The 19,004-nt window shown below is 42.5% G+C and overlaps 1 protein-coding gene across 1 annotated transcript in view; it reads left to right on the plus strand.

Moving 5' to 3' along the window:
* Positions 1-19,004, plus strand: part of LOC126278893 (calbindin-32) — a 1,341,317-nt gene that overhangs the window by 938,428 nt on the left and 383,885 nt on the right. The window contains exon 3 of the mRNA XM_049979167.1: positions 13,689-13,774. Within this exon, the coding sequence (XP_049835124.1) occupies positions 13,689-13,774 (86 nt within the window). The remainder of the gene's footprint in view (positions 1-13,688; positions 13,775-19,004) is intronic.

The following is a 19,004-nucleotide window of genomic DNA, read 5'->3' on the forward strand; positions in this document are numbered from 1 at the left end:
CAGCATTTTAGGGAATAACAGGAAGCTTCATATTTACACCAGCTCAGAATTTCTCTATTGTAGTTTCTATTAATGGCATCTTCTCTGTATGTTTATCTGAGTTAAGCTTCGTAATTTTGTGACATTTTGAATCTTTTAACCAGCACGAAGATGCCTGGCAATCAGTAATAATCATCTGACTTGCATTTCAGACGGCCCAGTTTCGTAGACCTCCCTCGATTGAGCCTCGCGAGCATTTCTAAATATTTAGAATCATTTTTGTTTGACACTTTTGCTAGTTTCATTTTGGTGCATACTTCCTACTTCGTGTAAATCTTTCTTTCATTTCTACAATTCATGTTCCGATTTTGTGAATGAGAGCGACTTTGCACGGTGATTAAGTCCAAGCGTTTTCTCCCTTCTTCGTTTAACCAAAAAATAGACAGGTTTTTTTTTGTAACTGAAAGCTATTACTGCAAATGTTTTCTTTGGATTTTGAAGGTGCCCCATCATGTTCTGGACTTAAATTAGCACAATCGCTCGAAGTAAAATTCAAGAAACTGCCTGAGGTATTTCCTGTTTCTCGTAACGTTTCCAAAATTTCTAACGAAATGTCAACATTATTCGAATAAATTTCCGAGAAATTAACTAATAAATAACTTCAGGAGAAGCAGTTGGTTTCAACTGAATACTACGACGTAGTATTCACAGTATGTGGAATCCAGTTAATGTGTTCAATCTTGCAGAGATGAAGTATGAAGTGGATTCCATATTACTCTGAATGGCTGGATCTGAACAAATGCTGATGCTACTAGCAAGCATTTACGAAGAAATCACAAAGAAAATCCTATTTCATCTCCGTTGTGAACACCTTGTGATACCGCAAAGGCAACCGTTCACTATTGTGAATGTAAAATAAATGGAAAAGTTGAGCGAGTAGTTACTGTGAACAGAAGTACCACAGAAACTATAAATGGAAAATGAAATTCACTTTACAAATTACGACCGCGTTGTGCCGCATTATCTGCTTACCGCTGTGCTGCCAACCAAGGACACATCCTCGCCGTGTTGCACATGAATTGTCTTCAACAGCTACACTATGTGATCAAATGTATCCGGACACCTGGCTGAAAAGACTTAAAAGTTAGTGGCGCCGTCCACCTTGATGGCAGCTTCTACTCTCGCAGGCATACGTTCAATCAGTTGCTGGAAGGTTTCTTGGGGAATGGCACCCCATTCTTCACGGAGTGCTGCAGTGAGGAGAGGTATCGACGTCGGTCGGTGAGGCCTGGCACGAATTCCTGTAGTCGGAGTTCCAAAACATAGGATTCACGTCAGGACTCTGAGCAGGCCAATTCACTACATGGATGTTATTGTCGTGTAACCACTCCGCCACAGGCCATGTACTATGAACAGGTGCTCGATCGTGTTGAAAAATGCTGTCGCTATCCCCGAGTTGCTCTTCAACAGTGGGAAGCAAGAAGGTGCTTAAAACATCAGTGTAGGCCTGTGCTGTGATAGTGCCACGCAAAACAACAAGGAGTGCAAGCCCCTTCCATGAAAAACACGACCACACCATAACACCACTGCCTTCGAATTTTACTGTTGGCACTACACACACTGGCATATGACGTTTGCCGGTAATTTGCCGTACCGACATCCTACCATCGGATCGCCACGTTGTGTATCGTTATTCGTCACTCCACACAACGTTTTTCCACTGTTCAATCGTCCAATGTTTACGCTCCTTACACCAATCCACTTAATATTCCGCAGCTCTCTGTAGCACCATACTCAAACGCTTTCCCTTCTAGTTTTTCCGCTGACCACAAGTAACTACAGTAGTATGTTGCGCTTCAGATGTAAGTTACCAGAATTTTCCGTCCTCCAATTAATGCCTCTTTTCGATACTAGGAGATTTATTTTAACTAGGAATGCACTCTTTTGCTGTGCTAGTCTGCTTCTTATATCCACTTTTCTTCGTCTGTCATATATTAACTCCTTCACTTCGTCCACTACAAGGTCATCCAGTACCTCCAATATTTATGTTAAGTTGAGGGCTAATCTCACTTATGTTACTGCTCTTTACTTTGGTCCGTAAATGTTTATTTGGCACTGCAATAGTGAAGCCATAGTCAGAGTACATAAAATTTTTCTTTATAAAACGGGGTTACATTAACGATTTCAACGAACTACCGTCATTCTCAAATGTAAAACATCAGCTGGAGAATATATAATGGGAATTATGACCATAAATGTGACAACAATTACGAGAAATAATGATACCAGGCAATCGAGGCAATGGTGGCACAACCAACTCATCACAAGTTATGTCCACACTTGTCCAACCGTTCATTCCATGTCCTAATGTAGGATAGGTAAAAACTGCACCATGGTAGAAATTTCTAAGGATTCTTAAAACGTGTCTTGCTGGGACACAACGATCGTATGACTGATATAATTTCACAAGTCTTAAGTTTATCAAGCACAGCAAGCTTCCATATTCTGTGCATTTTGGACACCATTTCACCGAACAAGATCTGTAATTCTTCCTAACTTCCTATGAGGGTAGCAATGTCATCGCAGATTAATAAATTGATATCAACACTAAAAAATTCAGTGGTCTGGGCAAGTTTTTGCCAGCCATCAGTGGCTGACACGATGGGTTTCTCAGTTCACACATCTAGTTAGTCTCTTCCAAGCGCTCTTAAGCTTTAGGAGCCACCCTACGTACACTGCATTACAGTTTAATGCTCCAGTCCTCTGTAGTGGTTCTCGTTGCTTATTCGTTGTCCTCCAATGTGTTTTACTTAACGGTTACTGAAAACAGCTCTCTAAAGCTTTACTTCCATGTATCTTCCCAATACAATCGGCCACATTCTTTATATATTGTAGAAACACAAATTATTGTGCTACTGTGTCCTGCCCCACTGTCTTACCTACCTCTTTCTCCCACCCCAGAGCTCTGACTACGACACAGGAACATTTTACCAATGTTTTCCGAAGATAATACACCCACATACTTCTTTATGTGATCGGCTAGCCATTGCGAAGCCTCCACTGCTCGTTCATATTGATAAGCTCCCAGGACACAATTTTAAATTCCCACACTTCGGTCCACTTCCGCTGCCCCCACCTTATCGCTAGAGGGCTTCAGAAAAGCCTGGGCCCTCAGGGAGTCAGCTACGCCTGTGTAGTGCCTTATCCACAGAGAGGACTTCCACCTTCCCCTTCCCACGTGCTCGTAACCCTACACCTCCGCATTGTTTCCTTAGGCGGCCACTTCAGGGAGCAGCGCCACCGCCACCACAGGCCGTGCCGCCGCCGCGGAACTCATAAAAGCTCTTTACGGCGCCCTTCTTTCCAGTTTGTGCATCCACAGCACGCCCCACGAGTCCCTCCTGTGGCTTTTCTATGCAAAACACTCTACATCTCTCTTTCTTATACTTCTTACCTGAAACGAGTAACCGCGGAATCCTTCAAGACATAAGGGAGGAGAAATTTTTCGGGCACTGCTGTGTGCAGTTTTCTCTGGTAACAATAGGTAAGTGCTATACATCCTCAGCCAAGGGAACGGACAGAATCCACCATACAATTCAAACAGTACATGCAAAGATAGTACACAGACCACCAAAAGCCTGTACCCAAGATCGGCCAAAGACGAACGAAATCTACTTACGGCATTAGAATAAAAGAGAGATCCCTTAACGCCAGGAGCAAGGAAAACAAAGTTGCAGAAGCATTGCCTATGGTATCTTCTTTCTATTTCACTTCACGTACCATCACTATATGTACACTATGTGATCAAAAGTATCCGGACAAGACTTAAAAGTTCGTGACACCCTCCATCGGTAATGCTGGAATTCAATAGCGTGTTGTCCCACCCTTAGCCTTGATGGCAACTTCCACTCTCGCAGGCATACGTTCAATCCTGGAAGGTTTCTTGGGGAATGGCACCCCATTCTTCACGGAGTGTTGCACTGAGGAGAGGTATCGATGTCGGTCGGTGAGGCCTGGCACCAAGTCGGCGTTCCAAAACATCCCAAACGTGTTCTATATTTAGGACTCTTTGCAGGCCAGTCCATTACACGGATGTTATTGTCGTGTAATCACTCTGCCACAGGCCGTGCATTATGAACAGATCTCGATCGTGTTGAAAGATGCAATCGCCATCCCCGAGTTGCTCTTTAACAGTGGGAAGCAAGAAGGTGCTTAAAACGTCTATGTAGGCCTGTGCAGTGATTGTGCCATGCAGAACAAGGAGTGCAAGCTCCCTCCATGAAAAACACGACCACACCACAACACCACCACCATCGAATTTTATTGTTGGTACTACACACGCTGGCAGATGATGTTCACTGGGCAATCACCATACCGACACTCCCTCGTCGGATCGCCACATTGTGTACCGTTATTCGTCACTCCACACAACGTTTATCCACAGTTCAATCGTCCAATTTACGCTCCTTCAACAAGCGAGGCGTCGTTCGGCATTTACCGGCATGATGTGTGGCTTATGAGCAGACGCTTGACCATGACATCCAAGTTTTCTAACCTCCCGCCTAACTGTCACGGTACTTGCAGTGGATCTGATGCAGTTTGGAATTCCTGTGTGATGGTCTGGATAGATGTCTGCTTGTTACACATTAGGATCTTCTTCAACTGTCGACGGTCTCTGTCAGTCAATAGACGAGGTCGGCCTGTACGCTTTTGTGCTGTACATGTCCTTTCACGTTTCCACTTCACTATCTCATCAGAAACAGTGGACCTAGGGATGTGTAGGAGTGTGGAAATCTCGCGTACAGACGTATGACGCAAGTGACATCCAATCACCTGACCAAGTTCGAAGTCCGTGAGTTCCGCAGTGCCCCATTCTGATCTGTCAAGATGTCTAACGACTACTGAGGTCGCTGATATTGAGTACCTGGCAGTAGATGGCAGCACAATGCACCTAACACGAAAAACGTATGTTTTTGGGGGTGTCCGGATACTTTTGATCACATAGTGTAGACTGGGCATTTGCATTCCATTTTTCAGGTTTTGTAGCTTCCCTACCTCTTCTGAAGTTCCACCGTCCGACTTCTAGAATGTTATGCCGTCGTTGGTTATGGTTATTCCACCTTTTTGTCATGGTCGTGTCCACGTTGGCAGTCTGAATATCCGAAGCGGGGATTAGTCCGGAATCTTTTGCCAAAGCAGGGATCTTCATGATAGGTTTTCAATTACAGGCCACATGTCTGGTCGATGCACTTTGTGTGTCCAATGCCGTGGTTTCCATTGCCTTCCGCATCCTCATGCCATTCATCATTACTATTCCTCGGCCTTTTAGCGGTCGTTTCATCTCCCAAGGCAAGAGAGAGCCCTAAACCTCCGAGTACTGCTCTTCCCGCTTCTACAGGGCCATCGAGAGAATGAGGGTGATTTCTTATGCAAGAATTCTTAGGCAGGCATTGCTGATGATTTTAATTCGAAATTTGAGCAGTGGATGCGTCAAACCCGGAACCCGTGAGGTTTTCGTTACTAGTCAAGAATGCTACCACCTTTTTCTGTTCTTGATCTTGTTCGCCATTGTTCTGGGGGTTTGGTTCGAGCCGACACCCATTCAAGTTCATCGTGAAATACTTAACAATTTTTTTTTTTTATATAGAGTGCATGGTCCCCTCTGACTGAACATGCGGTGCCCCTAGAGAAGGGTGGTTCAACGTTTACATACATGAAATAATGTATACATGGAATGTAGTATTTCAAAAACGTGTGTATCTAGAGATGAGAACTCTTTTAAATAACTTAGAATCTGCAGACAATGTAGCTATCGTAGCAGATAAAGAAAATGATATTCATAGAGGAATTTTTTACTGAAAACTAAGAAGTTGCATTAGAGCAAACTAACAGACTGTCCTTCAAAGAAGAAGAACACAGTAGATCGAAAATAATGATATATTAGAAAATTTTTGAGCAAGTAAACCACTTCAGGTAGTTACGATATGATGTGACATATTGTTCCAGCGAATGTATAGACGTGAAGCTTATTAATTCAAGGAACTATGTGGAACAATTATCAGAAAATTTAAAGACAAAGTTAGGGAATATACTCAAATTAAATTCTAAAAAACTCTTGCAGGCTCCACACCGCTCTATGGAAGTGGAACCTGGGTGATTATGAAAAAGTGAAAACCTCGAATTCAGGTACAAGAAATGAATTCCCTGAGAAGAAATAAAGGTTGCCCAATAGAAGCCAGACTAAAGAATCACGATATTAAATAAGAGCTAAAAATGTTCAGTCTAAATGATACAATTCTAGAGTACAGAAGGAAATGGAAGTAACACCTAAAAATAATGCAGAGTGACAGACTCCCTTTATAGGCTAGAAATTAGAAGTATCGAGAAGGAAGACATAGTAGAAGATCCCGGTAGAGATGGGTTCCGCAGCAAGCAAATTTGCCTAATATCTGAAGAGGAGAAGGCGAAGACGACGACGAAGAAGAAGGAGAAGATTGCTGGGTATAATAGAAGGACTGTGCAGCCTCCGAGCGACGTCTGACTCATCACGACCCACTATCCTCCACCGGAACGTACGCCCATTTGCAGCAGTTACAAAGAACGACCGGAACTTCACAATTAGTTTAAATCAGTGTATTGATAGTATAGAGAGTCACTTGCCAAATATTATTTTCAAGATAATGAAATTTACACTCACTTTTAAATAGGAAATTAAAATAATAATTTTAGATTCTGTTTTAATGTCTTTCAGATCAAATTTCGTTGTCGCACCCTCTATGAGCAACGCAATTGGTTTTCGTCAAGAAGCATTACCAAAGAAAGATAGGTAGTCATAGGGAGATCCCTGTCCCACGTGTAAGCAAGTGCCTGCTGTAAACGCAGTTATTCACTGGGAGTTTGTGTGAGGACGGAGACTTACGGAATATCATGTGGCAGCACAAGGTCAGTAAACATGGCACCCTGCTGCCTTCTGACCTCCTGCGCAGCTCGGGGCACACCGTATCTCTCGTCAGGTGTACGACCGAGCTCCAGATACCGTTACTCGACCCGTGATGAACATTTTATGTTTATCCTGCGCCCCACAGACCTTTTTTTCCGCCGTAAAGATCTAACCGCAGAGCTATATACTGTAACCATATTAAGCTGCCCAGGTCACGCATGACGTTGCCATCGGCTGAAATGTCGCGATGGAACTGTCTCCAAAATTCTGCTTCGTGTAAATTGATTGTGTGACCGCTAAGACAAGCATTATTTTGTGGCTGCTAAGGTAGAGCGGAAGTGGCATTGTGTTCAGTAAAATAATTGTTTACTCCTGGAAATATGACCTGCGGAGTTAATCGACCCTGAAAGTGTCTCGCAGTTTGAGCGTATGATACTAGAATATCAAGAGGACTTATACACTATCAGTTCTTTGTCTTTCCGTATCCATACGCTGTGGTGCGCACGGTATTTAATAACACAGCTTTATAAACTCTCCTTCACACACAATATTATAGGAGTAGTGCGAGCTGTTAGTTTACAAAACGTTTGACCGAGACCATACTGCTAATGATTAATTTAGACTATCGCATTCAAAGTTTATTGTTTTTGTAATAAAGTACAAAAATCAGCATATATGCAGTTCGGATTGCAAATTAATTTTGTTACGTCACACAAATCTGTAACTACGTTTTGCAGAAATGTGAAATTAGGGTCGCCAGTTCACTGTCGATATACTTGTTAATGAATATGGAAAGTAAAACAATTGAACCCAAAGATTTAATTACAAATGGATTGTACGAATTAGTTATTTAACGAGAAAGGTATTGAACCAACTTTAACGTGTAATGTTGTTTATGTATTTTACTGTGAGACACTAATTAATCAAGCCAACACTCATATTAACATAAAGAAACGGTTCTGAGATAAGCAACATCTAAATCAAACGACGGAAATTAATCAGCATTTATTGAAATACACGTTCCATAAACAGATGTATTCACAAATGGAGATACACTTGCAAACTTTCCAAACCATGAAATACTAAATTTATGTTGAATGTTTGTTGAATAAGAGTGTGAAGTTATTGATCATTGAGTTTTCTTGAAATTCAAATTATATTACGACAGTACAAATAACTGACCACAGAATTTAACTCGACTAAATCGGTAAACTATTTTTTCGAAATAAAGTAAATTTCTGACAGTCTCTTTATAATTACGATGTTAAAGTAATTCTTGGACTTGGACCAAGAACCTTCCGCAGACAGCAGGACTGGAGTCAAAAAACAAATGAACCTATATGGAAATATATAAATCTATATGCACATATCACTGAAACTTTGCTGAAAGAAGATTACACAATGTGGTTCATGTGGTTTAAATTTCTACAAAAAGCGGCGATGGGAAGCACCAAGTCAGCGTCGTCGATTAGTGTGTGGATTCAGTCCCGTCGTGAATGACGATCGAAAATTTTGAATGACACAAAATGTAGGTATTACAAATTTCCTGGAATTATCAAGCGAAAGACATCACTCTATTATGCAACTAGTAAACCGAAAAGAATGGACGAATATTGGCTCATGTTTGGCTGTAAAATTATCGTTGGCTAACGAGCTTATGATGATTTATCTTTTCGTTGAGTAGTCAAATCTTTTCAAGACCGTTGACATATCAGTTAGTGAACGACTATTTCGATTAACTTCTCTCTTTATCTTTTGATTTCTCAATATTTCCTGGTGAATTCAGGAACAATTCGTGTCTCCTCTTTTCTCAAAACCTTAATCTTTTCGTTGAGTAGTCAAATCTTTTCAAGACCGTTGACATATCAGTTAGTGAAGGACTATTTCGAATAACTTCTCTCTTTATCTTTTGATTTCTCAATATTTCCTGGTGAATTCAGGAACAATTCGTGTCTCCTCTTTGCTCAAAACCTGACGAGACACACAATAGCTCTCCTGAACGGCGCGAGTACATCCAAAGTTAATTGTCTACAGAAGAAATTATATGCAAACTATTTGCGCGGCCCAATCTTGAGCGTTGCTCAAGTTTATAGGTTTTATTTCAAGTCGGACTAAAATGGAATATCTAGCATACAAAAACATTTTCCCGGTGTGATTGATTAACGGCACGCTTTCGGATGCTCAGATGACTTGTTGATTCCAAAATAAAACGAGCTCTGGGCGTTTGAAGAAGAGGACTGGGTCTCTCGTTGAAACGCTGTACAGAAAAATACAGTCAACAGGTCGGCTCAACATCACAAAGCCGTACACTGTTAAAGTGCTTGTTTGACTGTCATGCAATGTAACAGAAATGTTAACTTTAACTGCGGACGCTCCAAGGAGTCACTTTACATCCCACAAAAAACTGCTTACAAAATTAGAAGAAGCGTCATGAATGAAACTTCCCATGTGTAGCGAAGTGTACGCAGACTTGGAACTTCCTAGCAGATGAAAATGTTGTGCCAGCCCGGGACTCCTGTTCGCGGGCGATGCTTTTACCAGTTGAGCTTCCCTTGCACGACTCGCGACCTACTCCCGCAGCTTCAGTTATTCTGTTATTTCGCTTCTGCGTTCCGCGCCTCACAGTTCTCTTGTGTATCTTTCCACTCCAGGAAAAGAGGATATCGCTGTCTGACAAGTAGTTTTAATCTGTTGCAGTCTGAAAACTACACTACTGGCCATTAAAAGTACTACACCAAGATGAGATGCAGATTATAAACGGACAAATATATTATACTAGAACTGACATGTGATTACATTTTTCACGCAATTTGGGTGCATAGATACTGAGAACTCAGTACCCTGAGAAACCACCTCTGACCTTAATAACGGCCTTGATACGCCTGGGCATTGAGTCAAACAGAGCTTGGAGGGCGTGTACAGGTACAGCTGCCAGTGCAGCTTCAACACGATACCACAGTTCATCAAAAGTAGTGACTGGCGTATTGTGACGAGCCAGTTGCTCGGCCACCATTGACCAGACGTTTTAGTTGGTGAGAGATGTGGAGAATGTGCTGGCCAGGACAGAAAGGTCCGCACAGGACCTGCAACAAGTGGTCGTGCATTATCCTGCTCAAATGTAGGGTTCCGCAGGGATCGAATGAAGGGTAGAGCCACGGGTCGTAACACATGTGAAACGTAACGTCCACTGTTCAAAGTGCCGTCAATGCGAACAAGAGGTGTCCAAAACGTGTAAACAATGGCACCCCATACCATCACGGCGGATGATACGCCAGTATAGCGATGACGAATGCACGCTTCCAATGTGCGTTCATCGCGATGTCGCCAAACACGGATGCGATCACTATGATTCCGTGAACAGAACATGGATTCATCTGAAAAATGACGTTTTGACATTCGTGCACCAAGGTTCGTCGTTGAGTACATCACAGTCACTCCTGCCTGTGATGCAGCGTCAAGGGTAACCGCAGCCATGGTCTCCGAGCTGATAGTCGATGCTGCTGCAAACGTCGTCGAACTGTTCGTGCAGATGGTTGTTGTCTTTCAAACGTCCCCATCTGTTCACTCAGGCATCGAGACGTGGCTGCATGATCCGCTACAGCCATGCGGATAAGATGCCTATCATCTCGACTGCTAGTGATACGAGGCCGTTGGGATCCAGCACGGCGTTTCGTATTGCCCTCCTGAACCCACCGATTCCATATTCTGCTAACAGTCATTGGATCTCGACCAACGCGAGCAGCAATGTCGTGATCCGATAAACCGCAATCACGATAGGCTACAATCCGACCTTTACCAAAGTCGGAAATGTGGTGGCATCACAACAACGTTTCCCCAGGCAACGCCGGTCAACTGCTGTTGGTGTATGAGAAATCGGTTGGAAACTTTCCTCGTGTCAGCACGTTGTAGTTGTCGCCACCGTCGCCAACCTTGTGTGCATGCTCTGAAAAGCTAATCATTTGCATTTCGCAACATCGTCTTCCTGTCGGTTAAATTTCGCGTCTGTAGCACGTCGTGGTGTAGCGATTTTAATGGCCAGTAGTGTATCTAGCTAAGCCATTTCTCCGCTGTATCCTTATATTCAGAATCGCTAGTACAGCAAGAAATGCAGTGGAGTGTCTGTGAAATTTGGAAAGAAGGAAGTACAAACAGTTCGGGAGTGTCGGCTAGATGGCCGTATTTAACCGTGAAACGTAACCAAGAAATGGCTCTGAGTACTATGGGACTGAACATCTTAGGTCATCAGTCCCATAGAACTTAAACCTAACTGCGCAGTGGCTAGCACACTGGACTCGCATTCGGGAGGACGACGGTTCAATCCCGCGTCCGGCCATCCTGATTTAGGTTTTCCGTGATTTCCCTTATTCACTCCAGGCAAATGCCGGGATGCTTCCTTTGAAAGGGCACGGCCGACTTCGTTCTCCATCCTTCCCTAATGCGATGAGACCGATGACCTCGCTGTTTGGTCTCTTCCCCCAAACCAACCAACCTTAAACCTAACTAACCTAGGGACATCACACTAATCCATGCTCGCGGCAGGATCGAACCTGCGACGGTAGCCGTAGCGCGGTTTCAGACTGAAGTGCCTAGATCCGCTCGGCCACACCGGGCGGCAAAAGTAACCAGCCACTTATTTGTAACGACTGAGTACGCCTCCGAGACGAAAATATTTGCGACAGAAACTTTCCTTAGAACAGGGGTTTATTCCAACAAAAGCGAAATCACGAAGGAAACATCGAAAAACCGCTTGCCTCACATTTACCCCATCATTTTTTTTTAATAACAGGTATGAAATTTACTCTTCTCGCTTTGTGCTCTAGATATACGATGACCATCACAAATACACGATTCTTATGAAGTACGTCAACGTAAAACGTACTTGATTTGGAAACGCAATTACAAAAGACCTGTGAGATATAGATACTAGTGTATGAGGCATCGTGCAAAATTACTCGAAAAGCTCTGTAGAGAAAATTAATACAGCACTGCACGAGCTCCTTTCATAACTCGTAGAATGTCTAGACAACAGCCTTTCAGCCCAAGTCCGCACAAGCGTGTTTGGGGTGATGCAGGCTGTTGCATCCACATTTCTCTTGCAGAGATCACCAAGGTGACGTATAGGCTAGGCGTACACAACATAACCCGACAGGAAGAAGTCCTAAGGGGTTATGTCCGGATACGTGGTGGCCACTTGGTTGGTCCATCGTGTCCCATCCATCGCTGTGGAAATGTTCTGTCTAGCAAGTCACTAACATGTAAATTCCAGTCCTTTCGTGCATCGACCATCTGTAGTGGAAGCTGAGAGACAGGAGAATTGTTCAGACATGTCAAATAAACAGTTCCTGCTCCTGTTTGCTCAATGAAGAGAAGTGATCCATTTTTGCCGCCTTTCGTCGGCGCACCCCACACGCAATCGTTTTCACTATTTCTGACACGTCCCCGAAAATTGTGAAGGTTTTCAAATGTGAGGGTTTTGGGAACCCCAGATGCGAATGTTGTACCGATTAACCTTCTGACAAGATAGTTTAGAGCTTTTTTCCGATTCTGTCCAACATCTCAACATCAAATTCGAGACGAAGCTGCAATTCTTTTCGCTTTAGTGCTTGCGCCTTTTGAACTACGTAAGTGTGGAGAGGAGCCGTTTATGCAACACCTTGTGAACTGTTGTAAGGTTCTTTGAAAGGTCTCTCTGATCTCTGATATCATTTCCACCAGAGCCTGACTGCCAATTTTCACTGCCAGTGACTCGACATTTTCCATACCAAGCCTTAATCATGTTTAAGTGTAGTGGCTCCCTTTGAAATTCACGTTGGGTGTTCCTTTAGATAACAATGAGACAGTTCGTTTCGCCTACTACATGACGTTATTGGGCTCTCGCGTGAGGTGCAGTAACTTCTGCTAACTATTTAGCACCTGAAACAAATGGATTAAAAAAAATCCACATAAAACTATATGAGGTACTTTTTAATCAGGGAGGTTTTCTGTGTTCATCCTGTATGACAGTGACTGAAAAAATCAGCCAACCAGCTGCAAACTCAACGTTTATTTAACCCTTGACCTAGATTTCGATATTTCTAAAAGCGTCTTCTTCAGAATTAGTGGACCTTAAATATGCAAATAAACAGTTACAAATCAAACATACACAACAAAGTAACAGAAAAATGTTTGTGAGGTGAGCGTACTCACTTTTTACACCACATATGGTAAATAATATTAGCTGAAGCTGGGCGGCTCTTGCAATAAATAAAACTAATATAAAACCCAGAAACATCAGATGACAAGGTTTAAGACAGCAGCCAGATCACACTCAGCGAACGTCAGAATAAATGTACAAATGTATTCGCCCACTGATAAAGGCTCTTGTCAACATAAAATTATAACAGGAGTCCAAAGCGTAAAATATTTGCATCACATAAGTATCTGCCACGCCAGAGACAAAGGCCAGCTGTTCAAAGGTAGAGGCTGAAGCGATAAGGAAAAATTGGGCTTCAGAGGGCGCTAAATAAGTGCGCGTAAGAACTACACCTTTCTTGTGTTATGTAACAGAATTTTCCATTAAAATAAGAAAGAAAATTTTCCTCTACAATGCAATACATTTACAGGTATACATTACGTATGAAATCTCTTATACATTTGCTGACAGAGTTTTACTGCCCTATATACCTGCATGTCTTCCACGAAACACAGTTACATTATAACGCATAATTTTTGTCATCAGCATATATGTGGTACTGTCACAGAAGGTACATCGTATGTTTGCATGTTCCAGGAAACGGCTACATTGAAGGCACAGAGCTGGATGGCTTTCTCAAAGAATTCGTCTCCAGTGCGAATGCTACCGATGTCGGTCCTGAGGTGAGTCGAATCACGGCATAAATATTTTCAGAGCACAATGTTTCAATAAATTAGTCTGAGTAAGCTTTGAAATAAAATACTGCACAGGACTTTTCTGCTTCTGTGTATTCATTATTTAGGAGACACGAAAATTACTGTAATTCACTTAAGGTGTGTCACACGATTATTTCGCATACTTAATATTGCTGGACAGCACGTATTTCTTACTAATATGATCAAGCATAGTTCTTGACTTTTATTTTGCAGAGAACTCTGCTTTTTCTGTGCGAAACCTTAACTGAGCACTGAGTACAAACCGTGGCTGTATGAATCAACGATGCAGAGTAACGACCTTGACTATTTCCTCAATTATAATATCTGGTGCATGAAATATAGTATTTAACAAACAGGCTTCACATATTTAGTCTTTTCATTTCTTGAAATAACACTTACGATCCCCAAAACTGTGCTTGGTAATGAGAAATGTTTTTGTGTATTTGTGAAACATTTTATTCAGACATGTTCTGATTGTCAGCTTACTTAGACTACCTACGAAGACACAAGTGTCCCTTTGGCTGATATAGCTTCGAGAGTAAGCTTTCGTTAACCGAAATAAAAGCACAGTACTCGGAAAATAAAGCAGCAGAAAGAAAGGGAACCATATACCTAGGTGCTGAAACCGGTATTTCCTGGAAACAAATGCAGCGAATATGCGGAAGACGTTACGCAAACGAAAACTGTAGATATTCCAAATACTGCGTTGCTGAATCCCTAGTATTTCAGCAAAAGGATACAGCTGTATTAAAAGGACATTAGTAAACTTTTCTCTTATTTCCAGTTCATTGTGCAAGAGGCACTCTGTTGTTGTAGTAGTAGTAGTTGTTGTTGTTGTTGCGGTCTTCAGTCCTGAGACTGGTTTGATGCAGCTCTCCATGCTACTCAATCCTGTGCTAGCTTCTTCATCTCCCAGTACCTACTGCAACCTACATCCTTCTGAATCTGCTTAGTGTATTCATCTCTTGGTCTCCCTCTACGATTTTTACCCTCCACGTAGCCCTCCAATACCAAATTGGTGATCCCTTGATGCCTCAGAACATATCCTACCAACCTATCCCTTCTTCGGCCGGCCGCGGTGGTCTCGCGGTTCTAGGCGCGCAGTCCGGAACCGTGCGACTGCTACGGTCGCAGGTTCGAATCCTGCCTCGGGCATGGATGTGTGTGATGTCCTTAGGTTAGTTAGGTTTAAGTAGTTCTAAGTTCTAGGGGACTAATGACCACAGCAGTTGAGTCCCATAGTGCTCAGAGCCATTTGAACCATTTATCCCTTCTTCTGGTCAAGTTGTGCCACAAACTTCTCTTCTCCCCAATCCTATTCAATACTTCCTCATTAGTTATGTGATCTACCCATCTAATCTTCAGCATTCTTCAGTAGCACCACATTTCAAAAGCTTCTATTCTCTTCTTGTGCAAACTATTTATCGTCCATGTTTCACTTCCATACATGGCCACACTCCATACAAATACTTTCAGAAATGACTTCCTGACACTTAAATCTATACTCGATGTTAACAAATTTCTCTTCTTCAGAAACGCTTTCCTTGCCATCGCCAGTCTGCATTTTATATCCTCTCTACTTCGACCATCATCAGTTATTTTGCTCCCCAAATAGCAAAACTCCTTTACTACTTTAAGTGTCTCATTTCCTAATCTAATTCCCTCAGCATCACCTGACTTAATTCGACTACATTCCATTATCCCCGTTTTGCTTTTGTTGATGTTCATCTTATATCCTCCTTTCAAAACACTGTCCATTCCGTTCAACTGCTCTTCCAGGTCCTTTGCTGTCTCTGACAGAATTAAAATGTCATCGGCGAACCTCAAAATTTTTACTTCTTCTCCATGACTTTTAATACCTACTCCAAAATTTTCTTTTGTTTCCTTTACTGCTTGCTCAATATACAAATTGAATAACATCGGGGAGAGGTTACAACCCTGTCTTACTCCCTTCCCGACCACTGCTTCCCTTTCATACCCCTCGACTCTTATAACTGCCATCTGGTTTCTGTATAAATTGTAAATAGCCTTTCGCTCCCTGTATTTTACCCCTGCCACGTTCAGAATTTGAAAGAGAGTATTCCAGTTAACATTGTCAAAATCTTTCTCTAAGTCTACAAATGCTACAAACGTAGGTTTGCCTTTCCTTAATCTTTCTTCTAAGATAAGTCGTAGGGTCAGTATTGCCTCACGTGTTCCAGTGTTTCTATGGAACCCAAACTGATCTTCCCCGAGGTCAGCTTCTACTAGTTCTTCCATTCGTCTGTAAAGAATTCGTGTTAGTATTTTGCAGCTGTGGCTTATTAAACTGATTGTTCTGTAATTTTCACATCTGTCAACAGCTGCTTTCTTTGGGATTGGAATTATTATATTCTTCTTAAAGTCTGAGGGTATTTCGCCTGTTTCATACATCTTGCTCACCAGATGGTATCTATAAGTAAAGTCTCCTGCTTCTGAATACTTATAAGCCAAAGAAAAATATTCTGAATGCGTTTGGTGGAAGGTGTCATTTTTATAGAAACAATTAATACTCAATTCATAGAGCGAAGGCAGCGAACAATAAGATTAAATCATCAGTAAGAGAAGTGCTGATGAATTGAGTTTGCAGGAGAAAGATCTTGCAGCAAGTGTCATAACGAGTTCGCTCTGATTTCCTCAGATTGGGCGCAGAGATTCAATCTCAGCTCGACCGTAAGCCTTCTCTCTTAAGCGCAGACCGGAATTAATTTTTCTAGCGTACTAAATGAATAATTTAATATCTTTAAAGAAAGTAGTCTGATGAAGTATCTGATCTGCAATTCATTCCACGAAGAAGCAAGTGTTGTTATTACTCAGAGTATGCCGTAGCTGAGGCGTTGAAAACTCGGCTCATGAATACCATCTGATTTGATAAACTTTAGAATCTCATTGGATGTTTTTATTTGGTTACCGAATTCGGCGTGGTCTACTACGTCTACACAGTCCATAGGAATTGTATAAAAGGATGCACGTATGGGTATGGATGTACTAGTGTACATTCCACATCTCCTCTTAAACCACTGGATCTACAAAACCTGGTACACATGTCATATTCTGTGTGGAAATCATTACTTTGAGTGTAAAAACCACCCACCTATCAAAAGGGAGGAGGGGGAGGGGGGGGGGATCCTGAAACACCAGTGTAGCCCAAGACGCAAGAATATACATACTTTAGTCATCCAGTATTTGTGAATGAGAGCACATACAGAATTGGAACACACTATATACATTATTTCGAACCTTTACGAAATTCTCAGTGACGACCACAACAAAACGATGAAAGGAAAAAGAGTTGCCGCTTGCTACATTTCCGCTGTTCATGCAGTAAAACTGCTTATTTACCATTAAATGTATCGTGGCAGGTTTTGCAGATAGTATTCACATATGACACTGAATGTGCCTAGAAAAATATATCATTGTATGACATATAGTTCAGGAGATATTACGTCAAATACTGAGATTCGTGAAAAACTCTGCCATCATGGTTCAAATTAAATGGCTCCAAGCACTATGGGACTTGACATCGGAGATCATCAGTCCCCTAGACTTAGAATTTAAACCTAACTAACCTAAGGACAACACACACATCCATGCCCGAGGCAGGATTCGAACCTGCGACCGTAGCAGCAGCGCAGTTCCGGACTGAAGCGCCTAGAACCGCTCGGTCACAGCGGTCAGCTCTGGCTTCATGTATGGCGTTTTAATTGATTACTTCCTTGCTACTGACTTCATTCCAACACATTTCGAAGACAGTATCCACATACTCCACTGAATGCACCTGAAAAATGTATCGTTGTACAGCACGCAATTCAGGGGATACTACATGACAAACATTTATCTGCTTGAAAATGAAACTGCAGGACGAAATATGTCTAGAACTACGTGTGAAATATGTTAGATATATGTGAAATATATTTAACATGCCGCGCGGGGTATTCGCGTCGTCTCAGACACCTTGCCACGTTTCGCGAGCGCGGCTCTCCCCGTCGGAAGTTCGAGCCCTCTCTCGGGCATGGGTGTGTGTGTGATATCCTTAGCGTAAGTTAGTTTAAGTTAGATTAAGTAGTGCGTAAGTCTAGGGACCGATGACCTCGGCAGTTTGGTCCCACAGAACCTTACCACATTTTTTTTCTTCAAATATTTAACAGGTGTGTATGCAGGCAAACTCACGTATGAAAATTTCTTCCTAAACCCCTGGAACAATTTCGATCGAATGTGGTACATATATTAATTACAATATGGAAACAAATATTATAGGGGCAAGAACGAACAACCTCCTGCTGGGGTGAGTGTGACAACGTGGAGAGAGATGTGAGGACGAGATGTACAGGCGCCAAGGTAGGTGGGGAATATAGGCACAGATGGGAAGAGGAGGAAATGTGCACAGAGGTGGGAGAGGAGGAGACGGACAGAGAAAGGAAAAAGGAGATATGGAGAGAAGGGATGGATATGGAGACAAGGGGTGAAAGAGAGAGGGAGATAGATGGTGAGGGGGTGAGGTGATGAACGGAAGGAGGGGAAGGTGGATACAGACAGAGAAAGAGTATAGCAGGTGATGGACAGAGGGTGAACAGGAGATGAACAGAGAGCGGACGTTTTAGGAAATGAGCAGAAAGAGAGGGTAGTGGAGTTGGATACAGAGTGGAGAGGAGAAGATGGACAAGTAGAATATTGGAATAAATACATACCTGGGCAACGCCAGGTATTCAGCTAGTCTTATGAATTATCAGCTTTGGCCGGCCGCTGTGTTCGAGCGGTTCTAGGCGCTTCAGTCCGGAACCACGCCGCTTACAGACTTTTCAAATTGTAAGGAGCAGTTAAGAAACAATAAAAGCAGGCGATAAATGGGGACTTAAATTGTAAAACGTCGGAAAATTGAGGACAGTTAAAACATAAAGCAAAGGGTTGGCAAAGCGAATAAAAATACACAGGATGCAGACAGGTAACATAGTAGACAGACAATTAAAAAACATGGCGACCGTCTGGGTTCTGTTCGCAAGAGATATGAAATAACACTCAGCGATAGTATGACGGCCGTTCGCAACTCTTCGGAAAAGACACACAACACTGAACACTCACTGTAAACACTGCACTAAAATGTCGGCACAAAGAGGACACACCATAGCCTAGGGCAGATGTGGGGGGGGGGGGGGGGGGGGGGGGACTGGACAGATGTGGG

This window comes from Schistocerca gregaria, chromosome 6 (genome assembly GCF_023897955.1).
Source record: "Schistocerca gregaria isolate iqSchGreg1 chromosome 6, iqSchGreg1.2, whole genome shotgun sequence".
Classification (NCBI taxonomy): domain Eukaryota; kingdom Metazoa; phylum Arthropoda; class Insecta; order Orthoptera; family Acrididae; genus Schistocerca; species Schistocerca gregaria.